This window comes from Catharus ustulatus, chromosome Z (assembly GCF_009819885.2).
Source record: "Catharus ustulatus isolate bCatUst1 chromosome Z, bCatUst1.pri.v2, whole genome shotgun sequence".
Lineage (NCBI taxonomy): Eukaryota > Metazoa > Chordata > Aves > Passeriformes > Turdidae > Catharus > Catharus ustulatus.
This window is the reverse complement of record NC_046262.2, coordinates 34,388,340-34,405,836: the sequence shown is the minus strand read 5'-3', so window position 1 is coordinate 34,405,836 and position 17,497 is coordinate 34,388,340. Positions and strand designations below refer to the sequence as shown.

General features: G+C 36.0%; 1 protein-coding gene across 2 annotated transcripts in view; it reads right to left on the bottom strand.

Annotated features, from left to right (window-relative positions):
• Nucleotides 1–449: 449 nt before the first annotated feature.
• Nucleotides 450–17,497, bottom strand: part of DENND4C (DENN domain containing 4C) — a 74,088-nt gene continuing 57,040 nt past the window's right edge. For both annotated transcript variants that reach the window (XM_033085991.1, XM_033085992.1), the window contains 9 exons: nt 16,705–16,814; nt 14,671–14,846; nt 13,503–13,685; nt 11,811–12,000; nt 9,935–10,180; nt 8,722–8,839; nt 6,951–7,104; nt 5,807–5,871; nt 450–5,168 (listed from right to left, as the gene is read on the bottom strand). In XM_033085991.1, the coding sequence (XP_032941882.1) occupies nt 5,032–5,168; nt 5,807–5,871; nt 6,951–7,104; nt 8,722–8,839; nt 9,935–10,180; nt 11,811–12,000; nt 13,503–13,685; nt 14,671–14,846; nt 16,705–16,814 (1,379 nt within the window). In that variant the 3' untranslated portion in view covers nt 450–5,031. The remainder of the gene's footprint in view (nt 5,169–5,806; nt 5,872–6,950; nt 7,105–8,721; nt 8,840–9,934; nt 10,181–11,810; nt 12,001–13,502; nt 13,686–14,670; nt 14,847–16,704; nt 16,815–17,497) is intronic.

Below are 17,497 nucleotides of genomic sequence, written 5' to 3'. Positions count from 1 at the left end.
ATCAGGTGAAAGCATCACTCTGTGTCCCCATTACAAAGCCATTAAGAAATTAGAACTGTTCTCCCAAGTAAAACCACAAACATGCTGCAGTGAGCACCAGCTGTCCTCAGGAAGCCAGGGGCCATGCTTTACTTACGAACAAGAGCTTTACAGATTCTGTCATACTGAGCCTGCTTTTCAGCTGTTCTTACCTCTGCTGATGTCCAGTGCTTGCTGAAGGCACCACAGATCCTCCTCTCTAGAAGCCACAGCTCCACAAGTGAACCCCATTTTTTCACTCTCCTCCTGCCTCTGCTCTTTCCCACCATTCAGAAGCCACTGAGGTACTGGGAAATAATTACCCAAAAAGACAAAACTCTTTTGCCCAACTATAGACTGAATTTGCTCTTAAGATTAAGTTCTGTCAGTCATGTAAATTCCAGTGGTAAAAAAAGCTGAACAATAACACATTTTTACATAGGATGCATATATATTTTATTCTGGGAACAACATTAAAAATTGCTTCTTAGTCTAGAATATCTATACAGAATTCAGGATATAGAGTGCCCTTTTAAACTCAAATTTTTGTCAAATGTACAAAAATATTACAGAGAAACGATTGTTAATCAAAGCACAGTAAATGGATGCCATTTTTCAACAGTTCAAAACAGTCTCTAAACCAGTGCAAATTTTGTTGCATTAAGATTCCCAGCTCACTTAATAGATTCATAATTTATTCACACAACATCATTTCATCCTTGTTACAATACAGTTTATTTTAAGCTCCTAATAGGAGTTTCATGTGCTTCTAAACAATAGCAAACAATCCATTTTATTTGCACCATTGGTTGATGCAGACTGAAAGAACAAATAAAAACACCATCCAATCCTCTCATGTATGCATCACAATATACAGCACAGGAGAGTACAGAACTAGAGTCCAATTCAACCATTCAACACTTACAAGTTAAAGGGGTGTTTGTTTTTAAAAAGATCCATAGTGAAAAGCGGATATACAGAATGTATTTTAAGATTTTTATTAGTAAAAAGAAAAAAGAACCCTTTTGTTGAAAATATACAATTATGTGAATAAGATTACCTGCTTACAGTTAATAAAATAGGAGTTACCTGCATTGACATAATTGCTGAACTAAGAGTTCTACAAAGAGAAAACTACTGAGTGGATCTTTAGTTCCTTACATTTAAAAATTTGTTTTAAAAATATAATTTCTATGATCTAATTTAATATACATTTTGAAAATATCCCCTATGTTGCAGTTATTCAAAGAAAGCAGTAAACTCAATGAAAGGTATATTCTTTTAGCTGCAGCAATACAAAAAGCCATTAATTCACAGTTATAATAGAATATTACTCATTCACAAGTGCAATGTAGCTTGAGCTTAACCAATGTGAAATTCCACCAGAAACAAGACTAAGTTACTTGCAAAATTCATTTAGTTTGAAACACATACAGTAAATAAAATATTTTCCATTATAATTGTATTGTCTAAAATTGCATTATATAAAATGTGAAGACAGGATATGATTATAAGTAACATACAGATGCTTCTAGTAAGGTGTAAAAGCTGGTACCAATTACTGTGCCAACACTGGAGCGACATCAGTCTCCTAAGCCTAAAGGGTTTTCAAAGTTGTCAGGTTTTGGTGATGTGCCAGAATACAATTACTAAAGAAAAGCTTTGTAACTTAAGAATTCTGATTTTGAACATTTGAGACCTCATTTGTTGTTTTAATTCCACAAAAACCCCAGCTTTTCTCATGTGAGCACACAAGCTATATATGTAACTGATTTATAGCTGGGAGAAAGGTGCAAGATAGTATCTTAGCACAGCTGGCTGCAGTTCAACATCCTTAGGGAAACAATTCAAGGAAGCTTCTCTTTGATAATTGTTCTTCCAATACAAACTTTATAAGTTCTTGGGCATACCTGAAATTCATTGTTTGCATCCACTTCTGTAATTAGGTTGTTTTACACCCCTTTTTTGTGCACCCATTGCATGTTTTGAAGTTAATGCTGATCTGCAAATATTTTCTTCAGGTTGTACATGGGAATAACAAAATATACACAGAATAATCATCTCCTGAACACTGGCTGTTGAGATACTATAGGGAGTATGTGGAGGCAAGAGTTTCACAAGTGAGCAAAATGCTACTCCTTCTGTTTGTATTGACAGAAAAACAGAACCAAAATCCAGCTTATCCTATCTCTCGTTCACAACGCTTTGCTTGGATCAGTAATGTATTAAGGATTCAGGTAAATTCGGATTCTTAGGAGCTGGGTGTCAAGCAAGTTAGAAGCATTTGTATGTAACTAAGTCATCCCCATGTAGCTCAAGAAGTTCATCCTGTCAACTAAATTGCAGAAGTGTGCCTTTAGTGCCTAATTTTCAGAAGAATAAAAGTGTTTGCAATGCACTCACAAAAAACTTTTGAAACTTTTCCCTGGTTATTTTTGGCCAGATTTTGTGAAACTCTTACTTTTTTTTCCCCCAAAAAGCATCTGAGATGAAAACAAATTGTTTTCAGAGATATCCCTTTTCATGTGAGCTATGGATTACATTAAAAACCCAACTGATTAGTTAGCCACTCAAAACCTAAGCATTAAAAACTAAAAAGGATAAGGTCTTCATTTTTTTTTCTTATATTAAAGAATCAATTCCAATATGCAGATTCAAGATTTCAAGTAGCTACATGAGGACTTCTACCAGTCTCAAATCCAGGTGTCTACACCAGGAAGAGCAGTTAATTGGTAGTGTACAAAAATGCCAATATGCAAGTGCAAATCAAAGCAAGTTCAATTCTGCACCAGTCCTTTTCTCTTTTTGTTTTACTTTTGTTGGGTTTTTTTGTTTGTTTACTGTATATAGCTGGGAAAGTTTTAACAATTAACACTAGATTGTGACACAATCTGCTTTGCTGTCTTTACAACACTACTACCTTATTAATCTATATTTTCAGCAACAGATGAGAAAGCTGTTTGGAAATGAAGGTGATGTGTTTAGGAAAACCAGTACATAATAATTTATTTACTATGTTTTAAAACTGTTTGGATGTCACATATCTAAAACAGCACTCACTAGACAGATTTTCCTTGCCATTGAATGAGCTGGGAGAATTTAAGCATAACTAAAATTTGATTCCTTGCAAGTTGCATCACATAATCACATGGTTTGTCCATTTAACACTCAAAAATGGTCTTTATGTAACTGTCTATTGAAAAATAATGTATAGAGTCATAGAGAAAAATTTGCTGGCTTTGAATTGTAGAAATATTAAATTGTTTTGACCAATGCTTTAGATAGACTTTAATTTTAATTTTAGAAGGATTTAGAAGGATGGAACCATGTCAGTTATGTAACTGCAGAAGAGAAGATGAAGAATGAAGCATTGTTCTTCAATTGTGATGTAGGTCAGATATCAGCAAGCAACTATGCATAAACCCAAAGAATAAAGAATAAATTTAAAAAGAAAAAATCATTGTGTGCTTCCTTGCTTTTAGTTGTTGAGAAAGCACAATAGTTTTATCAGGAGAGAATCTGTCCAGATAATATCCCCATATTAACTTAGGACCAGCACTTTTAGACAAAATACAAGGCGTAAGTCTACGATGTAAATATATTTTGTCATAAATAGTGCAACTCCCTTGTTTTCACCTCATGAAAAAAAGAGTTTGTTTCATGTAAAAAATTGTTCCAGACAGATCTTCATCCCTCATCATTTTGAAGAATGAAAATTTTTAAAAGTAGTATCAAGTAAATACACTCATACCCAGATGCAATTAATATTTTAAGCTATGCTCCTTTTACATGCTACAAATATCTATTTTCTCTACGCATTATTCTGTTGTAAAAGCCACACTACTAACTTTCAGCAAAAACCTGGAATAAATCTTATTGTATTCTTCAAGTAACAGAAGCACTTAAACTGTTGACCAGTATCCAGGCTCTCCTTGCCAAGACTATGACTACTGTAGTCAATTAAATACGTGAGGTGAGGAAGTGTCTTATCTACTAGAAGCAATAAAAAAGATGGATACATCTTTTCAGATCATACACATAAGCACTTCATTTCTGCTAATATACACCTTGAAGACCACATTTATAAATACATCTTAATTGAAATATTTAATCTGGACTATCAGTGCAAAATATTTAACCCACAGGCTAGTATGAAACCAAGGGAGAGGGTGATAAAGAATTCGAGCAAAACACCTCTTCAGCACACATGCAAATAGTATAAAGCATATTTTTTTCAGGCAGTATCTTCTGACAATTCTTGTGTGCCATCCATTTCTGAGCTGCTTTCTGTAGAAGCCTATCCTTCTTTGGAGAAAGCAGCCAGTACCTTTACAGGATCTTATAGTTTATCAGATAGAGAATACAGGATAGTTGAGTGTAAGTCTCTGTTTTCTCACAGCTGTAGACACACGTACAGAAAAGGTCAGCAAAGGTAATTCAGAATACCAATTGGGACAAGAATCAGGAGAAGGGTAGCAATTTAAGGTACGTACTATGATCTGATGAAAGCAACTGCATTGCAGCTTCCAATCCAAGGTTTCAAATATTCACATTCATACAACCATACCACACACTAATAAAAGGATCCCTCTCTAGGTAAAGGTCATTTTGAAGATGCATTGAAGAATCTGAGCACTGGAAAAGTACTTCATTAAAATACACCAGTATTGGTGGCCCTTAAGGAAGTCACCAACTATAGACTGCTGTTTCGTCACCAGCTTTTTGAACAACTTGATATTGGGGAGGAAAATTTTGAGGAAATTAAATAATATATATGGGGGGAAAGCAGATCAACCACTGAAACAAACTCATAATTTTAAAACATTTTGACATACTTTACAATGTGCCTATGAGATGAATGAGAAGAATATATGTTGCCATTCAGTGAAACTAGTTTGACAAATTGCTCAATTAACACCTTTTGAGACTCAAAAGAATATATATCACCATGCTCTCAGGTTTGTCCACCTCTGCTTTTGTCTCTCCAAAGTTTGGTGTGTGTCTTCCTTGTTTTTATATTAAAGGTGCTCCAAAGCACTTCCTGCAACACTCAACTCTGCTGCTTGGTGGAGCATCTATTCTCTGCATCTTTTCAAGAACTTCCTGTGGTAGTTTTTTAAGTGCAAGTCTGTATTCACTATCAAAGACCTCTGAAATAGAAAAAGCACAGCTGAGGTTATTTAAGAAACACTGCACAATACACACTACTATTCCTATAAAATGCTTTTGGTGATTTTTATATAGTAACAAAATTATCTTCAATAACAAGACGCTGGTTTTTTTTTTCAAAATGCACCTTCTCAGATGGTACAGCACCACAACACATCATAGTGGATGCCCATTGTTCTTTCACAGTTCCATCTGCCTATTCCAATGTATTTCCCCCACCACATTCCAGAAGAGAGTCACTTCGATTGTGTAGTACACAAAATAGAGGACAGGATGAATGAGATCAGGAGAGGGTCAGAGATCATAAGTTTAGATAACATAGGTCTGATATGTGGGTCAGAGAAAGACGGACAAGACTGAAAACAAGCTTTCAGACATGAAGAATTAAAACTTCAAGCTCTTCAAATACTCTTTGTTTAAAATAACTCATTACTGGTTTCAAACATAGTCAAAATTAATGATTCCATCAGAATTATATTTACATAAAAGCAACACCTGAAGGCTGACAGCACAGTAGCTTTCACTGAAACACAACTGAATCTTAGAAACAAATTTGATACACTAGCTTTCATGTAAAATATCCACAGGGACTATGCATTTCAGAGTATTTTTTACTTACCAATGTCAATGTTTTCTCTTCCAAGAGACACCAGAGACAGGAAAAGAATTTCCCTGTAAAAACTCCTAGGGGGATATTTTGAAGGCTGAGTTAATGAGAGCATCAATTATCTGTTTACGAAGTCAATATTGAAGACTTCCGTTATGTAGTTTTTGCAACTGTTCTGTTAACCTTGCTTGTGAAGAAAGTGACCAATCTGCATGATTACTAGCCTAAGGTTTTCTAATGTCTGAATACTTTTACTTGATGCAGAAAGCCATACTATTGTTAAATCCTAGTAGTTACATTTTCCATGAAAATCTCCTCTGCCATAGAAATGCCTAACAAACAAGAAATATTACATTAACTGCCACGTTTTTATTTATTATTAATTCACTCCTGCCTGATCATAAAGCAATGTGTGGGTGTGGGTTTCTTTCAGATCACCCATAGTTTTCTATTTTGTTTCATAATGTCATGGGCAATCTCAGAAATAGATATCATTAAATAATCAAATATACTTTCCGTTTGTGAAAGTTGTAAGGATGCTTCTCTAGACAAATCAGTTTCCGTTTCTTTTTAGTAACTACAAAACACAGAAACAAAGATGACAGCATGACAGACTTCAAACATTTTATATCTGTTGTAATTTACTTCTGAGTCTGTGCTTTTGTACAAAGCCTTTCTTGAACTGCAGTGCAGGTTATAATATGTACCATACAAGAATTATTTCCACATCTCCCTCTCTTTATGGCTCATGCTGCATCCACTTTTCAAAGCCAGTACTCCAGGTTGCTAGAATTTCTGAAGATAAAACTAGAGAGAATACCCCACACATTGCAACAGGATGCTTACAATTTGCTAGATCAGGAGCAACATCAAAATCTGTGTAATTAATACCTGAATTTTTCTTACTCATTGTAAAATGCCCATTTTTATTAAAGAATCACATTCATCCATTTGATCTGGATGAATCAAGCATCTGAACATAGAGTACATCTGTTCGTAAACAGAAGCATAAAAAAAATACACATGGTTTTTGGTGGACACAAATGAAACTGAATTTTCCCCAGAGGTCCTTATGAAATTTTCACTATGAAATGTATGCAGTATAATCCTATTTAATTTTTAGTGGGGAAAAACTAAGAAGAGATTGCGCCTTTACCTCTGTCGTTTCACATCTGGTTTAACTTTCTGTAGGAGGAGGTTGATTGGTTTAACAACATCATTGTGTTGAATACTTAGTTTGATGTTCTCTATCAAAGTGTTTGTTGCCTGCTGATCTTCTGCCAGTGAGGAGAGTTTCTTTTCAGAAGAATCTGGGAAGTGGAACCATACAGACTATTACAGCAGTAAAGACTTTTTTTCACTTTAACATGTAGAAGTATTTCCAAAAGTGAGATACACATAGAGAACCTCTACTCAATCTACAGAAATTTGTTATAATGGAAGGACCCTGTCTGCTTACAGTCTTCACTCAGAAGTAACTTTACCCAGAAGTTACAGGATGCAACAAGTATCCATGTGCAAGAGGTCCCACATGACAGAGAAACACAAGAGACTGAAGAGCACCCAGCATCAGATGTTGTCTGTGATGGCTGGTTAGCTCAGTTTTATTGCTGCACTTAAAAATTAGGTTCACTACAGAGATTATTGCTATGCAAGGGAAAAGAAATAAAATAGAAGTGTCACTTTTCTTAGCAAGGAAGCTTTTTTTATCAAAGCCCTTCTTAAAAGCAACCTATGATTAACTAGTAACTTTGGGATACATATTGAAATAGATAATGCAATTTGAATCAAACAGCAAAGAAAATGACCGAGATATTTACCATCATGAGTTGTCATTTAAAATGCCATATTCAGAATAACACTATTATTGAACTATTATTTTCTGGAAGACAGTGACTCATGAGGGAATAGTAAATCCATGTACTGACAAAGAAATAAGTTTACAGATTAGGCAGTTAGTACATGGTATGTAAATGAATTGTAGACCAAGTCTAGTAATCTTCACCACATCAACATGATGTTTTCATAACATTGACATATATGATGTTTTACAAATGTAATTTATGTTTTCAGAATATTTTCTGACACCGCTATATGGTCTGTCTATTCCACATATAAAACAGGCTCTGTTTACACACACGTAGATGTAGATGTAGATGTATGTATATATATATTTGTGCATCTTCAGTCAAGATGATTTGGGGAAACTTTTCATCTATTATGATAAGATTCTTGTACTACTATGCTTGAAGGAAACAACATATGTTGTTCTGGTGCTTTTGACTGTAATTTTCTGATCAGTGTCTTTATTTTTAGGACATTTATCAACAAACTCCTTTTAATTCCTTAGAATCAAAATCAGCACACAACATAGTTTTTAGCATAGTTTTTAGAAGTTAAAACACAGATTTAGAAGTTTATGTCAACAAAGTTTGTTTGATGATCAGAAGTAAGGAAATCCTTAAATTCTTGTAACTAGTCTGCCTGTTTTTACACTAGACAAGGCTTTCTTTTGTTCTTACTTTTTGACAGTCAAGTGGGGTGCCAAATGTACGAACTACTGATGTTTCATTCATTTACAGAAGTAAAAGATACTTTTTTGTAAGACAGCCTTCTTGTAAGTGTCTGCATAGCTATCACCAGATAATGCAGTAAAACATTCAAGTGAGGCATATTTAGCACCATGTCTAGAGCAATCAGCAATTCCTCCCATCCTGTAAGTATATGACATATGATGAGCACATCAAACTTATTTTCACAACTAATTTGATACCCAGATTAGGTGAAGTACCTAAGGGATTGCAGAAGCTTCACATACAAAAAAAATATTGCAAATTGATGGGCTGTGTACACCTCAGCCATTATAACCCAACAGTTTCTTTCAATAGTCTCTTCTTCCTGTTTTCTGTAGCATTTGTTTTACTTACTGAGATTTCTCCAAGAAATATATAGGGGATCGCCTGGCTCTTGGTGGAGATTGATATTGTCCCACAGAAGATGAATGCATACTAGCTTGCTATCTTGAGCAAGAGATGTCAAAGGAAGCTAAAATACATGAGGAAAGGGAATATGTTTTAAAAAACACCAGTACAGTGTTACATTATTTAAAAAGCCTGCTCTTTTACTGTTTTTGAAAATGGAGAAAGTTAACTTTATTTAACTTGACTCTAACAGACAGTTAATTGCATTCAACCAGAGCAGTCACATTTTATTGTTCTTTTTAGTTTATCCTATTTTATAAAGGCCATTTAGTTTTCTACAGGCATCTGAAAAAAATATTTATGTGTATATATCTGGAAATATCTGTTGCGCACCAGACAGCATACTTGATCTGTACTACTAATCATGCCATATTGCAATATTTTCTGACCTGATGAGCACTTTGGTATGCATGTCTACATGCTGGTCTTCCCAAAAAGCAGAAAGAATCTTCATGCGTATACAAATATGGATTATTTATTTCCATTAAAAATATAAGGTAGTCAAAACAACACTTATGTAATTCTTTTATAAAATTAAGTGCCTCTGGAATTATTAATACAATAAGAATGACCAGGCAAGAAAAATTTACCACTTAGTGTGTCTATTTAAATAATAATTACATGATATTATATCTGGACTGGCTATTTTTCCTGTTAGTGCATCATGGTTTTCCAGGATGCTTTAGATTTCATTAGTATTGCCTTCAACTACATTTCTTGGAAAATTTTTCTCAGTTCCAGGTGGGTGTTTTTTTGAAAATTGAGGGAAAGAATTTTAAAGTTGAAGTGTGTACAAGTAGATAGGAAAATACTACATTTTTGGCATGCATCGACTACAAATATTTAATTTCAATTTGTACCTACACATAAAAATTATATCAGTTTCAATCTACTCCTTTAAATTAGAAAGGCAAAATACTCAAAAGATAGATCTGTTCTACATTCTTCTGTTTAAAAGAGACCACCTTGACTAGAATTTGAGTACTGTTTTCACACATCTCCCTTCAAGAACCCCTGTGGGAAACAAATCTATGTAGCTGTATTATAAAAACCCAATAACTTATATTCAGCTATTCAGGACTTACCCAGCTGTTTTGAATGAAGCTCTCCAACTTAACTCACTGAAATACCTGCTGATCTAATGCAAGAAGCCATTTACCTGCACTCCCTCATTGCAGTGTTCAGATGTTAGAATGAGTCCAGGTAAATTGCTGGGCAGATCCAACCGTTGGAAATACCAGACTAGGTTCCAAAAGATTATTGGGTGTTGATTGATGAATTTGGATGTATGAATCACTTGCTCTCCCTCATTCTCCAACAGTGATTCAAGCTCCTTATGCAGTACCAAAGGGCTCAAATATGGTACAGATACAGGGGCAGGGTTAGGTTGTTTTATTAAAGGATCCTAAAAACAGAACATACACAAGAAAAAGGGTTTTTTTTGTTTTCTTTATTTGTTTTGGGGTGTTATTTGTTTGGGGTGTTGTTTGCTGAGGGGTTTTTTTTCTTGTTTGTTTGTTTTTGTTTTGGTTTTGTTTGTTTTTTTTTACTAAATCAGAAAGACATTTCTTCCAGAAATCCTTTTCAGAATTACAGTAATTTCACAATTATAAGCCGTACCATTTTGACTAAAATTTAGCTCCCAACCCAGAAGTGCGGCTTACGCTCAGGAGCGGCCAACATATGAACAAATTTTGGAAATTTCCCAAACCGGAAGTGAAAGCCCGCAGCAGCCCCGAGCCAAGGCGGAGCCTGCCTGACCCCGGGCGGTGGGGCAGTGGCGGCGCAGTGGCAGTGCTGCCCAGCCCCGAGAAGTGTGGCGGTGCAGCCCGGCCCTGGCAAGCACAGCGGTGGCGGCGCTGCCCAGCCCCAGCAAGTGAGGTGGCACTGCCTGGCCCCCGGCAAGCATGGTGGTGCTGCCCAGCTCCGGGAAGCACGGTGGCGCTGCCTGGCCCCAGCAAGCGCAGCGGCGGCGGTGGCTGGGCACGCCGCTCCCCCACTTCCCAGCGGCAGCGGCAAGCGGGGCTGGGGCTGCTCCCTGGCTGCTGCCCCAAGTGGGGCCAAGCCAGTAACCGCCGTGATCATGTGGTTCTGTTACTAATTGGCAACTTTGTGAAAGTTGTACGCGGATCCTCCCTGCAAACGAAAGTGCGGCTTATAATCCGGTGCGGCTTATATATGCACAAAGAACAAAAAGTTGCCGACACCCAGATGTGTGGCTTATAATCAGGTGCAGCTTGTAATTGTGAAATTACTGTACTTTCCCTTCATTGCAGAGTTTCTTCTGACATTTGGAAGAAGTCTCTGGAGCTATACAATAACTTTAACAGCATCAGCAGTTTTGACTGCTGGGGATTTCTTAAAGATTGATCACCTGGGCTTTCTCTATTATGTGAACAAGAAAAACAAGCTAATTTGTTATAACTTGTTCCTGATTGTGCAGTTTCAAGCTATCTAAGCTGGTAGCCAGTACCAAGCATGCAGCAATGGAAATGAAAGAGAAATGTCAGTAATTATATCAGCTGTGGAACTGAATCACGACTTCACACATTAAGGCAGCCTCTGGAAAGTAACAAGTACCAAGAGAGAGGAGAAACAATTTTTTTCACAAGAAAAGTAAGAGTCTCAATACTGCCTCAGTTCCTCCCTAACAGAATATACAGAAGGAGTGTAAGCAAATGCACAGAAACAGAACAAACTTTCATTGTTGCAACGTGTTACACTATTGTGTTTAGTCAGCTGTTGGAGCTGCTTTACTATTGAACTTCCAGTTCTAGAAAGACTAAGACTAGCTTTATTCTGTAAGAGAGAATACTTCAAATCAAGTAGAACTGTTAATTTGACAAAGTATTGGAAAAGCAATTTTAGATTAACTGAACTAAGATTTTTTAGTTGAAAGAAGGTGAAAATATACTTGGCCACTCCCCTTCCCCAAATGGATAAGAACGCTAGTAGCAGAACTGCTAGTAGAATATTATTAAGTTCATTGTCTTCATTATTTGTCTCTCAACTGAATACGCAGCTTCTAGACTTACCACAGCTTCCTGCAAACTATTTGGAAGACTAACTGTTGAAATGCCATGAGATGGTCTCTGGGAGAGATCAATGTTTTGCAGAGGACCTCCCACACTGTGGCTCCTAGTCAAGGACACTCCCCTTTTTGGTGGATTATTGGCATGTGTCTTCATGGCTGTGGGATCTGTAGTCTGTTCTTCTGCCAAATCACTGTGTGAATTTTAGAAGAAAATATGCTAATATTTCAGCATTTCTATGGCAACAGGAAGGAAGCAGAGAAAGGCTGCCAAGTGAAGATCCCAAACCAATTTTGTCTATTAATAAGAAATTGTATTTTCCCAGTTAGCTCCATGTTTAGGGGACACAGAACAAAATGTTTCTCAGACCAGTATAAATATTCCTTCAAAAAAGCAGTTAGTTATAACTTAAGATGAATCTGAAAGCCTGCAGTTCTGTACAGAAACCACTGCTCTCGTACAGTGTACTCTTGCTTAAAAAAACAGCAATCCACAGTTTTGCCAATCTGTGAAGATTGACTATACTTCTTTTGACTACACTCATCTTTACTCCCTCTTTCCTGTACAAGTGTCATAAATAGAATAACACTATACCAGAAAGCAATTTAAAAACTGCATGCTTAATTAATAATAAAAAAATTATGCCAAACTCATCTAGCAAGCTAATTTAAGTAGACTCAGGCTTGTAAGATTTAACACACGCAATCAAGGCATTTGCAGATCTAGGAATATTTGTTCTGTGCTCCTTATAATTATAATAGATAAAACTACAGCTTCAACTGCAATGCAGAAGAACAAACAAAGTGAAACAGAAATTGTCTGCTTCCACATAAACTGCAGAGAGAGAAGAGATTTACAGGTGACTTTCAGTCTTAAATTTTAATTTAGCTAAAAATACACTGTCATCAAAATTAAGATGTTAACATAAGCAATATCACCTTTAGTATTAAGATTAACTACTATTGCACTGATTTAACTTTTAGTTGTCTAAAGCATGAGCTCATTACTCTCAGGCACTTATACTCCAGAATTTCAAACTGAATGATTATTAAAAATAACCAAACAATTACAACAAAATGTAACCAATCCCAGCAAAAATGTCACAAACCATAGTAGAATTATTTCAGTTCTTCCTTCATCAAACATGACACCTTCCCCTTAATGCTTTTTTTCCTCAAACTGTTTCAAAAATGATACTGTTTTTCAGAGTTTCAGTTTTACACAGGATTTGCTTGTGATAGAACACAAGCCCTGCACAAGTCTTGAGCGCTCCCAGAACTTTCATTCAAGCAAAATGTTTCAGCAAAGGGACTTATTTTTTCCCATAATGTAGTGTCCTTCTTATTAATCATACATACATGGAAAGGAGAAGCAACACCTGAATTTCTTTGTGACTTTAAATGGTGATTGGGTTTAAACCACAATGAGTAGAGGTTTTACCTACTGACCAATAGCAGATGGATATGAAGTTTCATTTCTATAGCTGTATCTCTGGAACCTACTCACTTGGTGGAATGAGTTCACTTCAAACTGATAAAAGCATGTTTTAAACACGCAAAAAGGGAGAAAGGAAAGAGATGATCCTCCAGTTACAACTGTACTTTATACACATTTGGTATAAAAACCAATCTTACCCTTGTAAATGTGGAAGCACCGATGCATTTCTGACACAATTAACAGTCCTGTTTTACCTACCCCTGCTCAGCTGCAGAGTTGGTTTCTTCAGCTATGGTGTGGTTGGACTGCAGGTGATCTGAAAAACTGATCAAGTCAGCAACGGCTGGACTGGTCAACAGTTTCTGCTCCAGAGGATCTGTGGTTAATGGAAGGGTGCCACTCTGTAAACTATCTCCTGAGGTACTTTGCTTCAGGAAAAAGCTAGTTACAACATGAATGAGAGGGAGAAAAAAACACAAAGGTAAATCATAAAATTATTATTTTCTACATTTACTTTTCAGAAGTAGCAAAAAACCAGAAATACAACATTAAAAAGCTTGACAACAGGACATAAATTTGAGATTTGATCTGCAAAAGAAGACACCCTATAGTGGACATAAATGATTACAAGTGACCTTAGTGTATCATGGTTTCAAATCAGCAACAGTGTATTTATTAATGAGTGACACATCACTGAAAATTATTGCTATTGTAATGTGACATTAGAGACTACACAATCACACACATTGTAAGCACATGACAACACGAATGTATCTTGCTTTGCCAAGCCTCTGAAGTACACATTCTACAGATGTTCAATTTCTTCATTAGAGAACTAGTGGAACCTCTGTTTCACAGCAATTTCTGCATTAGAGAACACTAGTGGAACCTTTTTTTCACAGCAATAAGTGCCACAGTGAAAACTGGGACTAAGTTCCATTTTTCAGAGTGAAACTAGAAGAGGTTAAAAACGGTAAGCAGAGAAGCTTGAAATGGAGAAACAATAAGGTGGAGCATCTGGAACTAAAAGCTGATAGCAAACCTGGGTCTGGGAAAAATTCTTTGCTGACAGATTTTAAAACCTCTTCATATGCTTTTATAAAGTTTAAAGTCCATATGCTTTGTTTTCACATCGAAATAAAATGAAAACTGACTTAAACCATCCATATGGTTATGCTTACAAAGAAAACATGAAATGAGAAAGTGATAAAAAGGCAACCACTTCTTTGTATTTTGGCTGTTTTACAATGCAACTCAATAGTTTACACAACTTATGATTTCCTTTAGTACAACCATGACGAGCGGATAGGCAGTAACATTCTAGCATACAGCTAGATGGGGAAAGATGTCAAAGATGCTCTTGTGAAAAAATATAACCACGCACAGGTACAAAGGCAAAAACGAAGTATCTATAAAATGCACTGACCTTGCAGAGCCACGAAGGTCTTTAAATTCAACATTAAGCAAAGGTAGGAAGGTACTTTTACAGAAAGGGCAGGTAGTGTTCAAGTTTGAGTCGTCTGCTGACCATCCAGCCATAATTTCTTCATCATAAACCAAAGCATCACAAGCTCTACATTGAGAGCAGCTTGACATCAAGACCTAGAATAGTAAAGAATTAGTATTATTGGGGTTCCCTTAAAATTGTTTTTTATAGGCTTAGTACCGATAGAAGTTTAACAGGTATCAGAAGGCTAGTGGGAAGAAATGAATCCATCACTTCTATCTCATCATACCACCAGAATTATCTCATCCATATTAATTTTTACCTATGAAATGAAGACATCAGTGATTTACTTCAGATATGGAAGAAGCATTACCCTTAAAAGGCTACTAATTTAACATTTGCAGTTGTTTACTTATATGAAGCATATACAAATTATACAGAAATTGCTTTGAATTCCTTAAGTAAATGCATGTCAACTTATCCAAAGGAGGAAAGAAATCCCACAAAACCAATCAAACACAAAAGAAACCTTTATAATAGTGTAGTGTGTTGACCCTGGCTGGATGCCAGGTGGTCATTAAGGCCATTCTAGTAATCTCACTGTTCAAGTGAATAGAGGAAGAAAAATGTTACAAAAGGCTTGTCATTGGCTCTGTCAGACATGGGGTGAAGTTCTGGCAGTTCCTCTACTACCAAATCCTTTCCATTCAAACCCAATACAAGTGGAAAACCAGAATGTTGTGTCTTTACCTAAGAGAAGTCTCATCACAGAACTAGATAGAGAACTGAAGAAAAGATGGTAAAATTAATCCTGTACTAATAGAAGAATGGACTACACAACTTGCTCCTCTTACTTAATTTTTCAGTCACGTGGATGAAAAACCACCAAAAAACCCCCAGCATCAACCACAGCTTCTAATAAATTTTAGAGCTAAATATAATTTATACACTCCTTATAATGACATTTTTACTATGCTATACCCTTTTTATAATGCAGTGCAGAAGCTCAACATGCCTAGATGTCCAGAACACCAAACATAAATGAAGATTACATAGGATCTAGCAAAATAACACTGCAGTTGAAAGAAAAGAACCAAGGCAAATGCCGTGACCATTGTCTACTTATAAGAAATCTGAAAGCATCTACAGGTAATAACTGAAACAGAGAACCATACTAAAACATTATTTGGTTTGGCTGGGATAGAATTAATTTTCATGTTAGTATTCTTTATAATCCTGTGTTTCAGACCTGGTAGCCAGCTCCATGTTAATTGATAACACTCCAATGTTTTAGTTATTGCTGCACAGGGCTTTATACACATTCATGGACTTTTCTCATTACAGGCACAGCCAGGAGGCAGTGAGAAGACACAGCCAGGACAGCCGACCTCAGCTGACCAAATGACACTGTGTAACATGAAGTTCAGAGATAAAATTCTGGGTTTTTCCAAGGTAGCTCTTCCTTGACGTGTCAGGGTGCTGTCTGATCTCTCCATTGCTTTTTTTTATTTTGTTGTTGTGTTCCCTCTTTTTAATTTTTCCCCAAAAATCATGCATTAAATCATCTTTATCTCAACCCTCAAGCTTTTTTCTTTTGCCCTTTTAATTCTGTTGCCCATTTAAAGGGGATTAAGCAAATACCTGTGTGAGGGCTTTGGTGGTGGCTGTAGTCAAATCATCACAATTATTTAATAACAACTAATTTTCATAGGGAAAATAAAATCTAAAACCCCACAAAATATCCTGTTTCATCTCTAACTTCTCTTTCACTTCAAGTGTTGACCCTTCACTCAACAAATTTTTCTCTATATATATGATGGATGCTTGAAAGTGTTTAAGACCCTCTTCTTTTTAAATCCGCTGTTGCACTCCAACAAGAATCAAGCACCTCTGCAGTAGAAACAAGGAAAAATTGTTTTGAAAAAACCAACCACAATGCAACTAAACAAGTAATTAATTCATACAGTACTACAGACTAATTATGGCTTTCATCTATGAGTTTATTAATCTTACCTCCATTGCATAGTTCTGGAAAATGCTGGATAAACTAGTATTATGTGAAGAGCTGTGCTCTGATTTCTCAGAATCTAGAACTTTCATACTTTTTGGGAATGAAACTTCGCCTGTACAAAAAGAGTGATTTGAGTCTTGTATTCAAGCAAAGAATAATTAATCCAATCCCAAAGAAAATAACTGCTGTTCAACCAAGGCAAGAAAATTGTACGGAAAGATCTACAAAGATAAGAGCATCTGTAATTCACTGACATTACAATTAAAATATAGATAAATATAATGTTTGTGATTAACACATCAAAGTTACTTTTCTAACAAAATAAATCACAGATCAGTAAAAGAAAAATGCAAACAAAAAATAGACTGGTAAAGAGCAGTAAGATTGCTCAATGTATATTGACCAGCTCTAAAAAGTTAGTCAGGATTTTTTGGGTAATACATCCATATGTAAACAGCAAATGTAAGGGCAGCACCAGGTGGGGCATATGATACCAAAAATGCCATTGATTGGCACATTGAGTGCCACTTAGATTTTCCCTGATTAACACTGCACTAAAACAAATATTCTTTCTTTGGTGATGCTATGTTTTATGGTTATGAGCCTTGTCCAGGAAAAGGGAAAAAGGAGGTGAGTACATTCACCAGAAGGAAATGGTTGGAATCACTCCTAGAAGGCAAAATTATCAAAATTATTTTTTACAAGCCCAAATTTTTCTATTAAAAACAGCACCACCAGTATCCTCTCATCATAAAGAAGGCACTTCTGTATTTTCACCTCAAGATTACATCTGTG